This window comes from Grammomys surdaster, unplaced genomic scaffold (genome assembly GCF_004785775.1).
Source record: "Grammomys surdaster isolate TR1022 unplaced genomic scaffold, NIH_TR_1.0 126197, whole genome shotgun sequence".
Classification (NCBI taxonomy): Eukaryota; Metazoa; Chordata; class Mammalia; order Rodentia; family Muridae; genus Grammomys; species Grammomys surdaster.
In genome coordinates this window covers 2,385,300-2,407,241 of record NW_021621002.1, presented here as the reverse complement: position 1 = coordinate 2,407,241, position 21,942 = coordinate 2,385,300, and the positions used below count along the sequence as shown (strand labels likewise).

The 21,942-nt window shown below is 47.4% G+C and overlaps 1 protein-coding gene across 3 annotated transcripts in view; it reads right to left on the bottom strand.

Moving 5' to 3' along the window:
- Nod1 (nucleotide binding oligomerization domain containing 1) overlaps positions 1-21,942 on the bottom strand; it is a 51,899-nt gene that overhangs the window by 10,668 nt on the left and 19,289 nt on the right. For 2 of the 3 annotated variants that reach the window (XM_028758347.1, XM_028758348.1), the window contains 6 exons: positions 13,764-14,083; positions 12,285-12,459; positions 7,327-9,151; positions 3,581-3,664; positions 2,381-2,464; positions 1,556-1,639 (listed from right to left, as the gene is read on the bottom strand). In XM_028758347.1, the coding sequence (XP_028614180.1) occupies positions 1,556-1,639; positions 2,381-2,464; positions 3,581-3,664; positions 7,327-9,151; positions 12,285-12,459; positions 13,764-13,964 (2,453 nt within the window). In that variant the 5' untranslated portion in view covers positions 13,965-14,083. Of the gene's footprint in view, positions 1-1,555; positions 1,640-2,380; positions 2,465-3,580; positions 3,665-7,326; positions 9,152-12,284; positions 12,460-13,763; positions 14,084-14,447; positions 14,538-21,942 lie in introns of those variants that run through there. The other variant, XM_028758349.1, reaches the window with a different exon arrangement.

Genomic DNA, 21,942 nt, shown 5'->3' with positions numbered 1-21,942 from the left:
GAGATTGGATTGTAAAACCATATCCAGCTTAAAAGCAAATTCTGGGAAGACAAGTTTATTATTGTTCATCTGCTCTGTAATTTCTCAAGAAAACCACCTATGTTCTTTTTATAATCTGGGAAAAATTACCACATCACAGGAGCTTCTTAACCACAAGAGGCTACCACTCCAGCCAGTTAGATGGCTACAGTTAAGAAGACAGAAAAAACAAGTCCTGGCAAAGAGGTGGAGGAAGTGGAACCCATGTGCACTGCTGGTAGGAGTATAAACGTAGGTACTGCCATGAGGAACGTATGTAGGGCCTCCAGGAAACCAGACATAGGGGACAGAGTTGGCTCTAAATATAAGAGGACCTGGGCTGGAGAGATGGCTCAGTGGTTAAGAGCACTGACTGCACTTCCAGAGGTCCTGAGTTCAAATCCCAGCAACCACATGGTAGCTAACAACCATCTGTAATGAGATCTGATGCCCTCTTCTGGTGTGTCTGAAGACAGCTACAGTGTATTCATATATAATAAATAAATAAATCTTTTAAAAAAAAAATATAAGAGGACCTGGGTTTGATTCCCAGCACCTATATGACAGCTTACAATCATCCATAACTTTAGTTCCAGGGTCTCAGATGCCCTCTTTGGTCTCAGTGACACCAGGTGGTACACAAACATACATGCAGGCAGAAGATCCATATCCATAAAATAAAATTTTGAATTAAAAATATCACGAAAAAAAAAAAGAAATCGAAAATAGAATTAACATTCTACTATAACCCCAGTCTGGGGGGGGGGCGCTGGTTAACTACAGAAAATGCAAGCAGGATAAGCCTGTCAACAGTGTTCACAATCCACGTGTCTAGTGACAAGCAGACCAATGAGCAAATATCCAGAGGACAGTTAGCCTGAAAGGAAAGGAACTCCCACATGAAATAACAGGAGTGACCCTGGAGGCAGAATGACCCATGGGGTGTCACATTAAGTGAAACAAACCATCAATAAATGAATAAAAAAATAAATAAATAAACCAACTAACTAAGTGTGATATACTATGACATACTCACTTCAGATTTGGATGTCTAGAAATGGTTAATGTGTCAACTCCAGAGCCAAGAGGAAGCATCTTGGAGAGGATGGTCTAATGGCTGCCTGATATGTACAAATTAATAGCACTGAACCACACAATTAAACATGGTGAAGGTGGTTGACTTTATATTGTGTGCATTTTACCTTATTTTTTAATATAAACAAAGGTACCCAGAGAATGATAAATTCTTAAAACCAAGACCAACCGCTGGCAGCAGTGACTATGCAGAGCTAGGATGGCTCCTTCCAGTCCTGGTCACAAAGACACTGACTTCTAAATGAGTAATTAAAAGTTTGTATAGTTCTGAGTGCCACTGCCTCTGGGACTTCCCACCCACTTTTTACATAGAAGCCACCAGGGTGTCTGTGCTGTTGGCTCCTCGGTCCTTCTGGCTCACTGATGTCCAGAGGAGCAGCCAGTGCCCGCACAGCTGGTAGGCTGTGTGCACCCACGTGTGTGGGAGGTCCCTTCTACTCACCCAACGTCAACGATGGAGGTGCTGTTCTTCACAGCCAGAGCCACACACTTCCCACCCTCACTTGTTATTCTGTTTTTCCCAAGTCTGCAGAGAGAAGCACACATGGTTAGTCTCTGTACAGACACTTCATCCAGACCATCCTTCTTCCCAGCACTAAGCCCACCAGGCCTTGCCAGTGTGATCTTGCTCCATATGTACGTCTTGGGTCTCCTCTCAGGGAGGGACCCACAGCCTGGGACCAGACATCCAAGGAGACTGCTCATGATCTCTTTTGGTGGTCAACCACTGGAGCCTTTTCTGGGGCTCTCTAAGTGACCCCAAGACCATCACTCACTTCGGAAGGCTGGAGAATACTCATCCTCATTGACACTGCCCAAGGTGCGTGCTTCCATTACCAGGAGGACCGGATGGTCATCAGCCTGAATGGGCTTATCTATGACAGTGCCAAGGATCAACAGGAATGACCCTGGAGGCAGAATGACCCATGGGATGTCACGTTAAGTGAGAGGAGGATCTTTCTCTGGTATTTCAGAAAGGTCAATAGATACAACCCTTCTTCCTAACCAATAGCTAGGGAGATTGAAGTGCTAACTCACCACCAACAGGTGGCCCTTTCACAATCCAGACCCTACACTGGGTCATAATTCCTACACAGGATGGGCATACCTGGCCAATTGGACCAGTATGGCCATAGGGCTGGTAGAGGCTTTAGGGTGAAACCTCTTTATGATGACACTGGTTCATGTAGAGATGGAAAAGGTGATCCGGGTATTTGTAGAGAAATGCAGTTTCTAAGGAGTCCCCATCCCTTCCCCACTTACTTACTTAAGGTGTGTGAGGCCTCTGCATTCATCCAGGATTTGGGCCACATACCTGGCTCCGATATCAGTGATCTGGTTGTTGTATAAGCTTGGAGAAAAAGCACAGCCGGGGCCTTTGTAAGTCTCACTGTCATTTGAACTCCCCTCCCCTCCCCCCAACACACACACACAGTGAGGACATGCTGCCTACTGATTTCCACTGTCTAGATTTAAAGGGGAACTCATAGAGCCCAGAGTTTGGGCTCTGCATCACTCTGGCTCCAAAGTCAGACTTCCCTTCTGTGCTGAATCCTTACACGGCTCCACCCCATGGTTACAGGGAGAATATGCCACCATGCATGGTCCTGGTACACAATGCCATAAACGCAGGTGATGGGGATTTAGGTTTTCTGAAGAGTAAAGTCTGGTGTGTGTGTGTGTGTGTGTGTGTGTGTTTAAAAAAAATTTCCCTATCCATTCTGATTGAAATGTAAGACCAGTAAGGCAGCAAGGGTCCTCTCCACTGTCTCTCATCGTATCATGGTACATAACAGAGAGAAGCATGGGATCTTTTGACTATGTGTCCGCATGCTCCAGGGTCCACAAATGAGGTCCAGGGGTGTGGAGTGACAGAAGTAGCAGCAGCCCTGGGGCCACCTGCCCTCACCTCAACTCCAAAACTCCAAGCTCTTTGTAACTGATTTAACAGCTGACGTGGATTTCTGTGTGGTCTTTAAATTGGTTTTGAGGTTCACTCCCTTTTCTGAGGTATCTGAAGAGGGTCTAGCTAGGACCCCTCTGGCTGTGTCACTACTATTCAACATATACGCCCCTTGCTTTTGAGCCAGGAATTGACCTGAAGTAGTCAAGTCTAACGTATAAACAGGTATTTTAACCTCTACAAAACCTATCCCGATGTGCTTTCTCTTCATATCCTCCAAGGTAGCTTGCCTGAATTGCATCTCAATTGTTCAAGTAAGGAAGCTAGGGGCTCCACACGAGCTTGTGATGAGCTCAGATCCTATCTAGATACTGATTGAACCTAGAACAGAACCCAGAACACGTGTGGTGGTGCACGCCTGTAAACCCAGCACATGGGGGCTGAGGCTGGAGGATGCCAGTGCTGGCCACGGTTTCTGTCTCCAGTGGACCACATGGCTGTTAATTTTCTGCTGCTTAGAACTATGACAAGGTAGCAGGCCCAGGATCCTCAAGCAAGACTCACCCCAGGAATGTCACGATTTTGTACTTGATCAGTTCCTCACACAGCACCTTCACTCCCGTGTCGGTGATCTGGTTGACGCTAAGTCTAAAACACAACAGTGAAGACAGCTGCCGTTCAGGGCAGTGGAACTTCCAAGGCCATACTCAGTCCAAGAATGTCTATAGGCAGGGCCAGCAACAAGGCTGTAGCCCAGCCCTGAAACAGAAGGGTCACAGAGACCAAGAAGGGTATGTGTAGCCAGTGACCTCCAACACCCTGCATTTTGGGTGTGGCTTCTCCATCCTCTCTACATAGTGGGGATCATGAAGTCTGAAACAAGTCCACCTTTAGAGATCACTGCTACTGAGGGTACCCTTGCCTTTTAAGAGTGGGGTCAGGGCATGAGATAACTTGCAAAATACTGAACAGGACAGTCCCCACTAGAAGTGACCCAGCTCCTATGCAGGGGGAGGCTGGGCATCCTGCTGCCCAGGGAGATTGCTTGTTTGAAGCAGCTCTGGGTGGAAACTCTCAAGAGAAACCAGTAGCTTTCCTGGAAAGGGCGGGTCTTGGCAGCAATCCTCTCTGGCTAAGTCCTAATGCAAACGCTGCCTGTGCTGGCCAGACTGGGCACTGGCCACAGGACAAACAGGAAGACAGAGCCTCAGGGGCTGCTTCCCTATAGGTCAGGGGCTAGCCACAGGCTGCAATTTCTCTAGAAAACTCTGTGAACCAGCAGAATAGTTTCTTGTGACTAACATGTGCATGTGTGTGTGTGTGTGTATGTGTGTGTATGTGTGTGTGTATATGTGTGTGTATGTGTGTCAGTGTGTGTGTGTGTGCGTGTGTATGTGGTGTATGTGTGTGTATGTATGTGTATGTATGTGTATATGTGGTGTATGTGTGTGTGTATGTGTGTGTGTGTCAATGTGTGTGTGTGTGTGTGTGTGTATTTATTGGTAGTCGGGGTAGAACCCAGAGTTTGCAGCATGCTAGGCAAGTGTGCCCCTGAGCTACCAAGAGTCTTCCTTTTCATCCCAGTTCCCATTTCTTTCTCTCCCCACCCCCCACTCACCCACCAAGCAATCTCTGTAACAAGCTACCCTGAGCTTGAAGAAGAAAGCAGCTGAGAGACACCATGAGAGTAGGACCCCCCCCAACCCCTCATGAGGGGACAGGATGGGGGCAGCAGACTTTCTACACTAAAACCGACTGGCAAATGCTGAAGGCTTTGCTGGCCCAACCAGAACTGTTCAACCCTACCGGGTAAAAACAATCAGAGAAGCAAACAAAGAGCATGGCGACGCTCCAATAAAACTTTACTTACTAGCACACGCCACGGCTGAGATGGACCCCAAACTGACATCCATGACAAATAAAAAGTGAACAGAAAAGATTTATTATTAAGCCACATCAAGAAGATAAGGGCAGCCTCTCCTAACTTGTCCCCCACAGTATTGGTCTCAGCACAAGCACAGGGTGCTCACAGCACAGCCATTCTCTTAGGTCTCACACCTGGGACAAAGGGCTGAGATGTCTACTAACCTATCAAAGCAGACCCCGGCTGCCAGGTTCTCCCAGTATCTCTCATACCTCCATACCTGCTCCTTGCCAGCATACCCTGTCCTCTACTCTGAACTGTCCAGTCCAGGATTGGGCTGTCCTTCCCTGAGCTGTTCTTCCCCATATAATCCAGACACGGCTATGCTGGTTCTTTTTCACTCTTTCTGCCCTTTTAGACTCTTGGTCTCTCATCTCCTGGATCTCCCCTCCCGCATCTCCCCATATGGGTCAGCTTAGTCTGGTTCTGTTTGCCCCAGACTCTCCCAGATGCCTCTGGCTATGCGCTCCCTCATATCTACAATAAAATATTTCCTCCACCATACCTGTAAGAAATAATAGTTGCTCAGGATCCCCAAGACCAAGTCCTAAGCACAAAAGAGATTTATTTGCTCCAGAGGGACAGAGGGCAGGGAATAAGAGACAAAGACAGGAGATAAGGGATGAGGGAAAAGGGGACGGGAGCAAAGGAGAGGGGACAAGGGTACTTGTCCCTGAGGGGACAAAGGACTACCTCTGGATAAGGAGGAGGAGACAGACATAGTACAAAGGAACATGACAGTTTAGAAAGGTAGAGGGGGCCGGGCAGTGGTGGCGCATGCCTTTAATCCCAGCACTCGGGAGGCAGAGGCAAGTGGATTTCTGAGTTCGAGGCCAGCCTGGTCTACAGAGTGAGTTCCAGGACAGCCAGGGCTACACAGAGAAACCCTGTCTTGGAAAAAAAAAGGTAGGTAGAAAGGAAACCCTGTGTTAAGATGAGGTGTTTAATTTTAATTGGGCATGTTAATTGGGTGAGCCAAAAGAGGGGCTTTTGATTGCAGGACTTCAATACTTTGATAGTTGGACTTTGGTGGTCAGCTTCAGGGGGAGGAAGTGTCCAAATAAGGGAACAGGCCTCTTTGAGGTTAGCTTTAGCAATGCCATGTAATGGTTTTTAGCAAGGCAGAGGGAATCGAGAAGAGGAGTGAAGCCTGCCAGATCCATGCTCTCCATGTGTGCTCCACACGCGAGCTGGCTAGTGTCCCTTCAATTCATTGGCAACAGCTTTTTAAAACCGTTAGGAGTGTGGCTCAATGGTGAGTGCTTGTGTGGTGTGTATGGTGCCTCCAGTTCAAACTCCAATACTGAAGAGAAAAATTTAAAATAAGACATGCCATTTTTGTGATTCCTTCTGGCTACAATACTAAGTAGTTTGGCTGGAGCTATGATCTTGGGCAGCCATATTGGGTCAGGATACAGAAGCCAGGTAGTAAGACAAAAGAGAGCTGGGTTCTGGTCAGAGAGACAACCTATCAGCCTTTAATCATGTAAGCTAATCTTCAAGGGCAGCTCTTCCCCTTCCAGCCCCACCACATCTCAGCTGTGGGACCTGGAGCAATTCTTTAACATCTCTATGTCTCTGCTTCCTATTTGCCTAAAAGGGCAATATTGTTCCCAGGCAACAGCAGCCTCTGCCTCTACAGGGAATGTGGCTGGCCGTTGCTGCTTTGTCTGTTCTTCTTTTTCCCCAACCTTTATCTCCACCCTGTTTCACCCATCACTAGAGAGGAGAGAAAGAAAGATGGGAGGGGTGGGAGGGAGATCTGAACCTAATTTCTTCTTTTTCTTCTTTGAGCATGACTAACAGACCACAGACCAACCCCACCTGAATGACGAGAAACCACCAACCCTTTTGGGGGCTTTAGCATTTATACACCCTCTGAAAAGTTTCCAGAGTTCCAAACATCATACAACGGCAGAAACGATCTGCAGCTGGCAAAACCATGCCTCTGCTAGAGCACGAGGCAAATCATTGTCAGCTGCAGCAGACAATCCAACAGAGCCCCTATATTCCTACACCTGGGATTAAAACCAAAGCCCAGTCTTACAGTATTTCTGTCTTTTTCAAAGAAACCAAAATTCCAGACAATTCCAGAATCGTCATTACAGGGGAAAGAGGATTAAGCTGGTTACAACCCCAATGCATTTCACCCACTTTCCGTTTACACTGGCTGTTGGGTTGGCCATGCAATGCAATTCCCCCTTGAGGCTTCCTGAGACTGTAGTTACAGGATGCCCACCTGAATCCGAACTGGTCACCTGACTCGCTTTCCTCCTTGCCTCCTCCACCCATTTCCAGACAGAAGGGTTGAGCCCCCGAGTGACGGACAGACCAAGAATCCTGAACCAGGTTCTTAGTCATGTAGCTCCAAGCCCTTCAGTCTCACCTGATAACCGTGAGCCGGCTAAAGCAAGGCTGCAGCTCCTGAACTCCATAGTCGTTGAGGTTGTTGTTGTCCAGGTCTAGGGCCAGCTGCTTCCGGAAGTGATGCAGGACGAAGGACAGGGCGCTGCAGTCGGCAGAGCAAGCGTTGCAGAAAGCCAGCTTGAGGTAGTCAGCACTGATGCCCCTGGCGGCTAGGCGCCCCACCTTCTGGCTCTGCGTCTCATAGATGCAACGCAGCATCCACAGGAATGTGGGCATGGCGTGCACCTGGTTAAAGCCTCCAGACTGGACCCGGGGTAGGCTCTTCAAGTAGGAGCGCAAGCTGGCAAACAGGTGAGCCCACAGGGCCTTACGCTTCTTCCTCAGGATAGCCTTGGGCACCAGCTGCCGAAGGATTTTCTGTCGGGCTTTGGCTAGGAGCCCGCACAGGAAAAGGTTGGTGAACTGGAAGTGATCTTTGTTCCTGAAAGGATCAGGGCCCAACCGGCTACTGCTACCCAGGCACTGGAAGGAGAAGAAGGAAGAATGGCAGGACGAGCTTGTTGCCTCCCCGGGAGACGTCCATTCTCGAAAGAACCTCAGCAACTCCCAGTTGGTCACTTTGTCATCGGCCACCAGAAAGAAGGCAGTGAAGAAGGCCTGGAGCGTAAGGTGGAAAAATTCGTAAGACTGCTGGCCCTGCTCAGGACCCACATCGGGCAAAGCTCGCAGGAAGCCCAGCTGCAGATCTCCTTCCTGCAGCTTCGACACCTGCACTTCCTCTTGGCCAAACACAAAGAGGCTTCTATCGGTGCCTCGGTGAGCCACCTCGCCCAGCGCGTGCAGCGTGCGCCAGCCTGCACGTAGGGTTTCCGCCGGGCTGCGCGTGTTGCGCTGCATCAGGCTGCTGGGCTGCGTCCTGTTGAGGTGCACCTCAGTGACCAGCAGAAAGACATCGGTCAGGGTCACTGCGCAGTCCGGCAGCTGCGAGGAGCCCTCGAAGGCCGTGTGAAAGTGCTGGAAACAGCGGAAGATGATCCAGCAGAAGAGCGGCACCCCGCACAGGCTGCAGAGGTTGGGGTTGGCATCCAGCTGCTGCAGCAGATGCTCTTGCGCCGCGCGCTCGGGGAACATCCGGCGGGCATAGGCGCGCAGGTGGCCCGGGGAGAAGCCCCGGAGCAGCACCTTTTTGCGCAGGAGCTGACGGGGGACCTCCACGCCTGTGCGAGCAGTGAGCAGTTTGCCAGCACCCTTGAGCAGCCTCCCGCTTAGGAGGTTAGCTAGCAAGACCAGAGGGTGAGCCGGCTCCCAGGGGCAGCAGCTGTCTGGGACGCGGCTCAGGTCGAAGTCTGAGTGCAGCTCGTCCAGGCCGTCGAAAGTGAAGAGCGCAGTGTTGGGAAACCGCAGCAAGAAGGAGAATACCTCCTCGGGGTCCTGCTCCGGGTAGCAGAAATGCTTGAAGAGCAGGTCCTGCAGACTCAGCATGTCGCTCTCCTTGAAGCAGCTGAACATGCGGCAGCGGAAATGGAAGAAGAATTTGGCTGTCGAAGCCAACCTGCCAGACGCCCACAGGCTCTGCAACCTCTGCAGCAGCATAGACTTGCCAACTCCTGCGTCCCCGAACACGAAGACAGTCTCGCCATGCTCGTTGAGGACGCCCGTGCTGTGGTCCAGCAGGCAATCCAGGCCTCCTAGGCTGCCCAGGTTTTCATTGTTGAAGCCTACCAGCTCCATGAGTGTGTCCATATAGGTCTCCTCCAGCAGCAGGTCCTCCTTCTGGGCGTAGCACAGCATGAACTTGGAGTCGCGGCCCAGTTGGTGTCGCAGCTGCTGGGTATACCTGCTTACTGGAGCGGGGAGGAGTGTTTCCCGGCAACCAGGTGAGGAGACAGGGAGTAGATGCATTAAACAGAGCAGCCTGGGACAGAGACAAGCACACAAGCCAACAAACAGCCTAGACTCTGAGCCAAATCGTTTACTCCGTAACAGGAGCCCTGGGCCTCAAAGAGCCAGTGTCCCAGAACTTGAGGGTCAGGATTTCCCTCCCTCTGCTTGACTTTAGGTTTAGCCAGCTGGGGGAGGGCTGTAGGCCCCTCCAAGGTCAAGTATCTGAGACAGGCTTCCCTTGTTCCTCTGCACAATGTTGTCATTGAACTCTAGAGACAGAAGCCACTCACACTTGGGGGCCAGGCTCTGCTGTCCCATCCCAGTCCACAGTCCTGTTTGAATAGTGAGTCTGCACTGGGAGTCTCATAGTGGGGAAGGGGAGGAAGAATTACCCCCAGCCTTTCTTTGCTTTGTAATACTGTTCTTGAATAAGGGTCTGACAAAACTGTTATGTCAAAAGGTTTGGTTATAAAAATACAAGGCTGGGCATTAATCTGACTTACAAGGGAACGGTGCCTAGCCTCAAACATCACATCAATATGCAGAGCTAACACACTAGCCCCCGGGTAAGCACCCTGGGGCACAGATGCTCAGTGTAAGCCCCAAGGTGAACCCCAACCTGCCACAAGGGGCAGAGATGACATAATGTGCTCCATGATTTCAGTGCTCCCCTAAACCTGAATGACAAAAAATGGGGGCTTATGCCAAACAAAAGAGTGTTCTACACGCTCCTTTAAAATAGTTCTGTCATCCATATGCTCACTCCTGGATTCAAAATTTGTAAAGAGGGATGGGTTTGGTGGCACGCCTTTGTAATCTCTGTACTTGGGAGGCTGAGGCAGGAAGATCAAGAGTTCAAGGCCAGCCTGGGCTTATATTAGTAGATCCTGCCGCCAAAACACAAATCCACACACACACACACACAAAGAAGTTTAAAGCTAATTGTACATTATTATTTATAGCTTACTTAACTCATAATGGTTCATATTGCAGAAATTTTACTAATTGCATCACATACTAGTCATTTAAGTCTTAGTAACTTTATCGAGTTCAATAAGTACTACTACAGTTCATTCTTAGAAATCTCTATCCTCCTCCTAAAGGTTTTTTGTTTTTTGTTTTGGTTTTTCGAGACAGGGTTTCTCTATGTAGCCCTGGCTGTCCTGGAACTCACTCTGTAGACCAGGCTGGCCTCGAACTCAGAAATCCACCTGCCTCTGCCTCCCAAGTGCTGGGATTAAAGGCATGTGCCACCACCGCCCGGCTCCTCCTAAAGTTCTTGAAGCTGATACATAGCCAGCCTCTGTTCTGTCCCAGCTCCAGACACTGACAGCTGCCAGTGGGCTTCTTCTCTTTATACATATGCTTTTCCTGGACATCTCGTAGATGTGAAATCCTACAATAGGATTCTATCATGTCGAATAAATGACTCCCTACATGCTAGTCACGGCTGAAGGAACCAAAAGAGAAGTCTTTGAGAGAACCACTCAGCATGGGAATAAATGTCTAAATACACACACACACACACACACACGAAGGAAGGAAACGAGGCAGGCAGGCAGGAAGGAAAAGAACAGTAGAGCAAGAGCTGCGTAAGGACCGCTGGGACCTTGGGCTACACACGAGGAAACTCGGCCTCAGCACTGCTGCTCGGCTTATTCTCTGTAAACATTCACTCTCTGGGAAGGTTATTTTTGTTTCCAGGTATAGCATCTTGAATCTGATATGTCCCATGAAGGCCAATAACAGGGTCAGTCATCCGCCTTTGGGTAGGTGATGGATCTTTAAGGCTGTGACCTCAGCAAGATGAATTCCACTGACAGTTTCATAATCTGATAAAATTGTTGGGAAGCAGCAGAAACTGGGAGGAGGGGCCCAGTGGGAAGAGGCAGTCACTGTGTCTTGTCCCTGGCTCCTTGCTGTCTGTCACTGTTAATAGGGAGCAGCAGTTCTCTGCCATATTCTTCTACCATAATGTTTCAGCCCTACTTAGGCACATGGCAAAGGAGCCAAACAACCATAGACTGAGACACTAAAACAAAACTTTGCTTCTTTAAGTTGCTTTTCTAGACATTTTGTCACGGAGTTGTAAAGTGTCTAGAACCCCCAGGTCAAACTGGAATCTAAAATTAGAGCGTGGGGCCCTTGTTCCTGGTAGCTGTCAATAGCTGTCACAAAGCAGAGGTAGAACAGATCACCCTCTCCCAGAGCAGACTCTGCCCTGATCAATTGTACCTTCTGCTGCTGCTGCTGCCCTGGTCACCTCACCATAGACTCTGAACTCCTGGAAGACAGCACATGCTATGCCTGGGCATTGCTGCATCCTCAGTATCCAGCACAGTGCTTCAGCATGTATTGGGTGTGTCGTAAAAACTACGGAGCTAAGAAGTAAATGGATGAAATCTGTAGCACTTTGAAAACATGGACCAGCTCCTGAGCGACCAAAGAACTTTACCTAGAATCAAACCTGGCAATTTTGTTGTTTTCTGGAAAGGTATTTATTGCTATTATTGTTGTTGTTGTTGTTGTTATTATTTGTGTATTGGCAGTTGAGCTCACAGTTATGCATGCTAGGCAGATACATTACCACTGAGTGGCATCTTAGCCCTCCTAGAACAAACTTAAAAAACAAACAAACAAAACTCACAGTGTCAAAACTGTTGTCTCTGTCAGAGAAAGCAGTGAGCAAGCACTCAGAACAAAGGTCATTTCCATAATTTGTGGGGGCCCAGAATAAACTACAAGAGAGGGATGGGGCTGTAAACCAGTGGTAAGGCACTGGCCTAGCATGCCTGAGGCCCAGGGTTCCATCCCTAAAACCAAAGCAAGCAAAAGGAAACAGACAATGTTGTTCCACATGTTTGGTTCAGTTGTAACCACCTAATCTGCGCTCTCCTGTCAGGGACCATCTCTTCTTTCCAAAATGGAAGGAACACTGTGGCTTGCTCGGTGAGGTAGAGCCTAAAGCCACCAGGCTGCCCTTGCTGGCTGGCTACACATTTATGCCCACGTGGGCCACAGTATTTCAACATTTCCAGACCCCAGTGCCTTGCCCCATGCTCCAACTTGTAGCCCCACTGTGCTGACTCCTACCTGGGTCAGTATTGACGATAGTTTTGGTCTGAATGAGCTGGGAAGGAGAGAAGCCAATCTCTGATAGCCACAGCCTGAGGTCCACGTAAGCATCCTCCAGCCTCTGTAGCACGTAGAGGAAGAACTCTGACACTTCCTCACCTTTGCTCTGCACCAGGTCAAGAATCTTTCGGACCTACAGACGACACACACGTTAAGAGCATGAGCTGGTGTGAAGGGCATCTTCCTGTCAAAAGGATCCGTGTTCATCCAGCCGCTAATACAGGAGCTGTAGTCCAGCCACCTCCATACCCAGTATAAGAGTCAACATGGAATCTGCAAAATGGGCCTCTTTAGCAAGACCTCATCCCCATGGCAATAAGAAGCCAGGGAGAATCTGTGAGCCTAAAAGCAGATCAGACATGGGTAAAGTCCTCCAGCTGTGGTCTTTTTGTCTACCTTTCCCTGCTAATCTCAAGTCACTGACATCCTGGAACAAGCGTGCTAAGGAGGTTGTCACCTCAGAGACCTAAGAAAGTAGCATAGCTGGGCTACCCTGCAGGAGGGTAACATGACTCTCATCAAATCACATGCTCAAAATGACCTTTTTATTTAAACTACAGGCAAAACAATCAGGCGCTGTACATAGTGGCACACACCTATAATCCTAGCACTTGGGAGATTGAGACAGGAGGATCATAGTCTCAAATCAACCTAGACTACAGAGGGGACTCTGTCTCAAAAAGCAAAAAAAGGAGTGGGGATCAAAAGGGAAGCCCACAGTATACTGGCAGCTCCTTGGGTATCCCTTCCTGTCTCCTCTCAAATAAGCTCTTCATTTCTCTATCCAGGGACTTCCAGGCCTCTGTTATATTTTTCAGAAGATACCCCCGAGCTTGGGGAACTAAGAGTTGCTCAACTTCCTACTTCATAGCATGGGAACGTCTTCTCAATGGGGCTCCACTTTGGGAGGCAGTCACTTCTAAATCTGGCTTTGTGGGTGGCTACCCTGAGTCTTTGCCTCTGTGCCCTCTGGGGTGTTGAGGCACTGAGTGTGGTGCTCTGTATCACCTACTCATTGAGAACACACTAATAAAGTTGTCTAGGGATCAATAACCACAGCGGGGAGATCTGAAACGGAAGGGTTTGCTCCAGCCTCCGACAGAAGTAAACTGTTTGACTGGGCAGGAAGTTAAATGCTTGGGCATTTATGATTCTACCAAGGCCCCAGTGTGAACGGACATATGTCGTCAGTCTCTTCTATAATGCATAAGCTATAAGGATGAAAATAACCCAAAGACCAGAGTGTGAGTTCACATATGTCACCAATACTCCTGTGATACAGAAGCTGCATGGAACTAAAAACAACAACAAAAGACCCCAGTGTGAAATTTCACCCAATAAACCAAATTCCCTCAACACATCTGCAGGGGTCAGCAAGGGGAACCGCTGCTAGAAACCCAGGTCAGTGACTGTCAGCACCAGTGTCCCCCAGGGCACCTTGTCAGGCTTGGTGGGACAGGCACACACAATCTCTGCATCTTCGACTGAGAAGTAGCCATTCTCCAGCAGGTTGTCCACCAGACACTGAGTGTTCCGAATGTTGGTGACCAGGTGTTCCCTGTTGATCTTCAACAGTTTGATGTGGGAGTGACACCCCAATGGGATGCCTTCCATCTCATGATGGCCGCGCTCCTCCATTGTTCAAGTAGCCAGCAGCTACTCTTCTCAAATTCATCTTTGACCACATGTGTCTCGCTAGCAGACAGGCAATCAGGATTCAGGGCCGCCGCCCAGGATCCTGCCTTTCATTGCTGACCCTGAAGAAGTAAAGGACATTGTCAGCAAAGAAAACTTCACTGGTAGAGTCTCCCTCACCCATCTCCCATCTTTCCTTGCATTTTTCTACCTCCAGCAGGTGGTTAATCATGCCTAAGAATTTTACCAGGGAGGCTGAACAACAAGCAACAAACAACAACAACAATCATAATTCTGTTGTAATATATAGTTAATCTCAGTCCAGGGTTTCTACCCCGCCATTGATCATTCAGTTCCCAGATAAAACAGACAAAAAATTTTATATCTATAATAAACCTTAATCAGCATTATGGCTGGGCAGATATCTACCCTCTATGCCATCATGTCTCCCTACTTCTCTGCCATCAACTCCAAGACATAACTTACCGTATTCCATCTAGGCCTCTCTTCCTCAGACTGGCCAGTCCTCAGGGCCAATTCTCACTACCTTTAACCCATGTGGTGTCTTCTCTTCCCTTCACCTTCTCTCTTCCTCTTGGTCCTCCTCAGACCCTAAGACTTGGAACCCTGGGAACCGAAACCCCACCCATCTCTCTTTTGCCCAGCTGTAGGCTGTAAGCATCTTTATTCAACCAATAGATTTAAACCAAGGAGCAATTGGTGTGCTTGAAGATTTTCTCCTCCCTGAGGCAACCAGACCTTGGGGGGTGGGGGCAGTTAGCATCACAACACATAGCAACAGGGCAAACCTCAGCACAGTTCATTGCTGGGGCTGGTTTTCTGCACCACTAAATGTGTTCGTCAGTGTCACTGTCTCTACAGCAAGAGACCAGTGTCAGGGAAGAAAGATTTATTCTGCCTCCTTGTTTCAGTCCTTCCGATGGAGAAGGCATAGCAGAGTAGAGCAACTCTGTCTCCACATGGAGACCGGGGAGGAGAGAGTGAGAGAGAGGGAAGAAGGTGGTCACTAGAACTCACTTCAGGACCCATGGCTTCTTCAGTAAGTGACGCCCAAAAGACATCAAGGTGATAACACCAAATTCAAATGGCTGGTCACACTGAGTCTCTGACATCATCTTTTGAAGGAAGATAAAATACCCTAACATGGTCATCTTCACTTAGACCTTCACTATCTTTCTGGAATCTGTAAAGCCAACAAGGATGAGAGATGCTCTTTCTATTTTACCACAGCCTAAGTGATGTCTATGCCTTGGGGCCATGCATTGCATTGACCTGTCGTATTCCCTAGACCGGTATCTTGAGCACTGCTTCTAAGTCAACAAGAACTGATGTTACAAATGAAGCCATGAGTCCTCTGCAGAGAGCTTCGATGTAAACGTGTCTGGGCTTTGTTATAGTCACAGGGCCGAGTCAGTTGTTATCACAAGACTCTTCCTCAAAGTCGCGCTGTGCTTAGATATGGCTGAAGTAAATGATGTGGTGTCAGACTATAGAAGTCCTGGCTCAGCGTCTGTACCAAAACCTGGCTGAACCAAGCTTAATTCTTGTCTTTTTGAGGATCACTGCATTGCCAGTTATAAAGCCTGCAGGGGCCCTTCTACACAAGGAGGGTCTCATTTATTTATTTATTTATTTATTTATTTATTTATTTTTGGTTTTTTTTCGAGACAGGGTTTCTCTGTGTAGCCCTGGCTGTCCTGGAACTCACTCTGTAGACCAGGCTGGCCTCGAGCTCTTGAACTCAGAAATCTGCCTGCCTCTGCCTCCCAAGTGCTGGGATTAAAGGTGTGCGCCACCACCGCCTGGCTATTTTTTGGTTTTTCAAGACAGGGTTTTTCTGTATAGCCCTGGCTGTCCTGAAACTCACTCTGTAGACCAGGCTGGCCTTGAACTCAGAAATCCACCTCTCTCTGCCTCCCAAGTGCTGGGATTAAAGGTGTGCGCCTCTTTTTAAATTTAAATGTTATTATAGAAAAGTTGCAAAAAATATCACACACTGAAATTAACCAAATCCAAAGACTATACATCTTAATGAACTTCTAGACAGTTATCATAGCTAATAGAGCTTCACACTGGGTTTTGTTTTTCTATAATTAAATACTTATCTACTACTCCAAGAAAAAATTCTAAGACACAATTAAAATAAAAAGGGGGAGGGGCTGGAGAGATGACTCAGAGGTTAAGAACACTGACTGCTCTTCCAGAGGTCCTAAGTTCAATTCCCAGCAACCACATGGTGGCTCACAACCATCTGCAATGGGATCTGATGCCCTCTTCTGGTGTGTCTGAAGACAGCCACAGTGTACTCATACATAAAATAAATGCTTTTTAAAAATTAGAAAAACAATTAGCTTTATACCCCTTTCATAACTCATGTTCATTGCTTGCATTTAGTTCCCATTGTTTTTGTTTGTTTGTTTTTGTTTGTTTGTAAGACAGGTCTCACTGCATAGCTCTGATTGCCAGGATTAGAGGTATGCCCAGCCTTGTTTGGGTTTTTGGATGGTATTTGGGGGTGCTACAAAGATAGCTTGCTGTACAAGCATGAGGACCCTCAGCACCCAGAGTCAGAGACAGAGGATGGAGGCATATGCCTGGAATGAAGAAGGCGACCAATAATAACTTACTCAGCTATGGTGCCTATGACCCACATCAATGACCAGCATGGCACAATAAACCCGAGGGTGCAGGAGTGGCACACACAGCTTGATGGTAACCAACAGCTCTCTAGTTGGACTCAAGACCTGCTCAAAATTGGGAACAATGCCTGGTCCTGGAAACCTAGATAATTACTCAGTGCTTAGTGAAATCATGGTTATTAGAAGATAATCTACAACTACTAATTTATTAAACCAGTATAATCTCAACCAACAATTTATAAACATTTGTCCTTATACCCACAGATCAGAGTAATCATCACCCTTCACCAGGGAAACCTTGCAACAGATGTAGACCACTGTAGAAAATCACAACTAACCAAAACGCCAAGCGGTGGAGCCCAGTCTCAGTGGGTATATCTACAAAACATTCCCATACCTAAGGCTCAGGAAGCGATGTTGGAAGAAGGGGCGGAGATACTTTAAGAACCAGAGGGTTGGAAGGTCGTCTATGAGGCTGTGTCTCCTAATGGTATCAGAAGCTACATGCATTAAAGACTCAGCAACGTGATGGCCCAAATACAGACGACACCAATGAACATGCCAAACTGGACAGAGAGAAGCCCACGAGGCCTCAACCCTACACAAGGAATTATAGGCAACTGATGAAAGCTGGGATCAGGAATGGTCAGCCCTGAAAGCATACCTACAAGTAACAGTATATGGCCTGAAAAGGCTATATGTAGGAATAAATATTGCATGCATATATTTATTGCCATATTCTCTCTAGGCTGCTCTTACTCAGATTGGCCATCCCTCAGGGCCAATTCTAGCTTCCTTTAATCCATGGTGTCATGGAGTAAGTGGGGAAAAAAAGCCATGAGTTTGAAGGAGGGTGGTGAGGAAGGAGTTGGCTTGGAAAGGTTTGGAAGGGGTCAAAAAAAGGAACGGAGAAATATTATAATTAAGTTATCATCTCAAAAACATTTTTTAAAGTGCTTCAAAAATGTATATTGTGACATCAAAAAATAAAAAGTTTATAACTGTAACTGACGAGCTCAAGAAATAAATTATAGTCAAAGAAACTAGGAGAAGAACTGTAGCAGCTGCGTGTGATTACAAAGGATGGGGCGGGTCTCTGGGAGTCCGTGAGAAAAGTGGAAGCTGAAGCTTAGAGTGGAAACTTTCTCTAGAAAACTATCACAAGTCTGAGCGGACAGGGAAAGGCCGCGGCTCTCCCTGGGGGGAAAGGCCGGGGGGGTGGGGGTGGGGGGGGAGGAGGTTGAGCAACTTCCTTCATTCCTCTTGACTGAACTCTTATCGACTGGGCGTGGTCTGTTAACTCGGCCTCTCTTTCCTGTGCCTGCAATTCCCACAAAAATTGTCCCTCGGCGTCCCAGGCTTTTCCTGTAATATCCCCCACAAGCACTTCACAGTGTACCAGCATAGGGGGAAGCTCTGTCCTGATTTGGGACCACCTGAACAAAGCCACAGGTCACCTGAACCCTAGCTGGCAAAGATCCTGCTTTTTTTTTTTTTTTTTGTAGTTTTCAGAGGGCAGTTAGCTCTCTTTGGCAGGAAGTTAAGGAGGGATGGACATCAAAGAGGAAACAAAGAAAACATACTGCCTAATAAACCAAAGGCAGAGACAGAGCAAACTGCCATGAGACACCTCAGAGACTAATCTTGAGCAGGTGCCACCAGAGGCAGAGCGCCAAGCAACTCCGGATTCACAAGGGTCCTTGAGGTCTTACCTGCCAAAGGGTGGGTCCCGTGGTGCAAGTGGAAGGCATGAGGGTTGTGGGAGGGAGTAGGGGCAGCAGAGGAGTAGGGGAAGGGGAGGCTGGAGAAGGGGAGGGAGAGGGGGAGAAGAAGGGGTTTAAGAGGAAGGAGGAATGGCAAAGGCTGAGTTTACAGAGCGAGGCCACTCTGTAGGGGGAGGTTTGCCCAGCCCTAGATATGGAGCTTTGAGGATGGGAGTTGAAGGGCGATCTTGTCCAGACAGTCCAAGGAAACAACCAGAGAAACCATTCAAGGCCATGGGTGTGGCCTGAAAACAAGTCTGCAGAATGCAAGGCGGAACACCAAGTGGAAAAATTAGGATAAAGTATGCAGGTCATAAGCAAAGGCAGGTAGAGTATGTTGGTAGGAGGAAACCCCTGAGTGTGTGTGTGTGTGTGTGTGTGTGTGTGTGTGTGTGTGTCTGTCTGTCTGTGTGTGTGTATGGGTGTATCTGTCTGTGTATGTTTCCGGCGCCACCACCGCCCGGCTAGGCTGGTCTTGAACCTATGAGCCCAAGTGATTCACTCAGGGTCCTGAGTACCCACAAATAAGACAATGCTTGAAGAGAGTAACACTAAAAGATGATAGAGCAGAGTTACTTATATAAAATAAAATATAAACCTCATGGTAGTTCTATTTTACTATTTAAAAAAAATAATTTATCTAATTTTCTGTGCATTGGTGTGAGGATGTCAGATCCCCCAGAACTGGAGTTACAGACAGTTGTGTGAGCTGCCACGTGGGTGCTGGGAATTGAACCTGGATCCTCTGGAAGAGAGCCAGTGCTCTTTAACCACTGAGCCATCTCTCCAGCCCCTATTTTACTATTTTTATACCGTTTTACATTTATTCATTCAGTATGTGTGCATGCACTCCCATGTGTACAAGCACCAAGGTGCTTGTGTGGTAGGCAGAAGACAGCGTTCCAGAATCAGCTACCATTTGGCCTGAGCACTCAAATCCAGTCACCCGGCTTTCAGGCAAGCACTTTTAGCCCTTGAGCCATCTTGCTAAAACTGGTAATTAAAATTTTTTCTTAGTAGTCACATTAATAAAAGTAAAAATAAGTAGGTGACTTAATGAGATATTTCAATGAATTAAATATGTGCAAAGCCTTGCTCTAATATGTCCTCTGTAAAACATGCATTTTCCTTTCCACCTTGGAGGGAAGGTTTTTTTTAAGACACAGGATGTTAGAATGAGGTAAACAAGAAGATCTTCTAAGGAGAGGTGAAACAATCCATCACAGAGGAAGTTCATGAAGCTCAATAGGTAAACAATTCAAGCTTCAGGAAGTCCCTGAAACTGACAAGATACACTAGACCCCTTTCTCCCTACATGTATAATCTGTAAGGACTGCTGAGTGATATTATCAGACAAGCTGAGCTGCCCAGAAGAGGCTAAAACCAATCAGCCCCCTGCAAGACGCAGAGAGCAGCCGAGATGCTTGGAAAGCATGCCCTCCCACCTGTTGAGCTGCCTATAGACAGCAGTGTGCTCCAGGTTTCCAGCTTTGGAGATCTGTCACCCACGCTGGAGTGGGCTCTGGTAATAAAGGTCTCTGAGTCATTTCTGCTTCTATAAATAATCCTTTACCCATACTCCTCTAAGTAGCCCCAATAAAACTACTCATTTGTTCACCACGTTGGACTTTGATGATATGGAGACTTTGGTCCCCCATTGGTTTCTTATCTGGAGTAAGTAAACATTTGTTCTAGCCAGAACAGTGTCATACAGCACACGTTTATAAAGGAATGTCTGTGTACTTATTTTTCATACTGAGGCTTTGAGGTCTCGTGCATCTCACACCTAGAGATCATCTAGATTCTGGCCAGCAACACTGGAAGTGTTCAGTGGCCACATAGTAGGTGCAATTTTACAACTCTGTACTCTTGAAATAGAAACCTACTGTCATATGTCAGTTCATAGCCTGATCATAACTTTGTTCCCTGTCAGCTCCTTCTGCCCATGAGCTACAGTTTTAATAAAGGAGCCTCTCTGGTCTTTTAGTATAACACATGTCTTGGTACAATGTCTACTAGTACCATTGAGTGTCACGGTCAATACGATGGCTTTCCCCATCTCAGTCCTATATTCTTGCCAGAGATGCATGAGGGGCCCTGTTAAGGTACGCTATAAAGAGTGGGCTCGTTTTTCTAGACTTTGCACTCCAAGTTAAGAGTAAATGTGCAATGTTACTGTCAGATTCACACATGAGAGGTGTTACCCACAGTTAAGGGGAAGCTAGTAATGGTTCCCTGCTGTCTGACCTCCAGTGTGGTAGGTTTAAAGTCAACTGAGAACAGGTACTACGGTGTTGCTCTCACAAAACTGTGGGAGCTTTCCAAGGACATTTTATAGGACCAGGTTGTACCTTTAGTAACAGCTCATTTTGAGGGGTTGGGAACCTATCAGAGGACATTTGTGTGGCCATATTGAATTGCATTTGTTTTAGCTAATGGGGTAGAAAGATGCTCTCAGGCACTCTGGACTTGCAGCCTGATCTGATGTCTTAACAAAGCTGTTGAGAGTCCACAGACAAATATGGGCCAAGGGTCCAGGGTTTGTTTGCTTTTTTCCTCCCCTTCCTTGTGGTGAGCTGTAACTGTCTCAACACTAGGCATCAACAGCCTTGAGAAGTGTCTTTAGCAACTTCCCTTTCTAAGAAATCTGCCCTGTGAGGAGAATCAGAAGTTCTGACAGGGTTTTGGTTTTGTTTTGTTCCAACAAGGCCCCCGCTGTTGAGTGTGAGAAAGGAGTTGGCAGTTCCCAGAAGAATTGAGTGACTGAGTCAGCACAGTGTCTACAGCCACATAACACAGCACCAGGCAGCGACACATGTGGGTGCAATAAAATATACCATGAGAGTCACAGATACAAGGCTGAGGAAAGCCAGGCTCAATAAAAGAGAATATACTGTATGGCTCTGTGCAGAAGCCAGAAGATGGTAGCTGGGGAGACACAGGTTGCAAAACAAGAACCATGCAAACTCCTGGGGACATAGAAACACTCTGTATCTCGAGTGAGTGCTGTGTGTGTGTGTGTGTGTGTGTGTGTGTGTGTGTGTGTGTGTCTCGCATAGTGTATATACATTCGTGAATTCCACACTCTTAGATTCAACCAACCATGGATCAAGAATATTCAGAAAAATATCGCACCTCACTAAACATGGAAGAATTTGTAGATGTTTTCATTGTTGTTGTTTCTTAAATTGAATGCTATAACCACTTTTATAACACCTACAACACATTAGGCATCATGATAACCTAAAGACGACTGGAATGTTCACGAGGGTGTGTGTAGGTATAGGAAGATAATCACTCTGGCTTGTATCAGGGACTTGAGCATTGGTGGATTTTTGTTTTTCTTGGAGTATCCTGACAGTGACTGATCCCTGCAGACACTGAGGGAAGAGTGTACACATACACACACACACACACACACACATGCTTATTTTTTAAAAAAAGGCAGAGAAACAGGAAAACATACAAGAGATAAGACATGGAGCTGTAGAGACATAGGCACTACACTCAGGTATTCATACACACACACACACACATACACACATACACACACACACA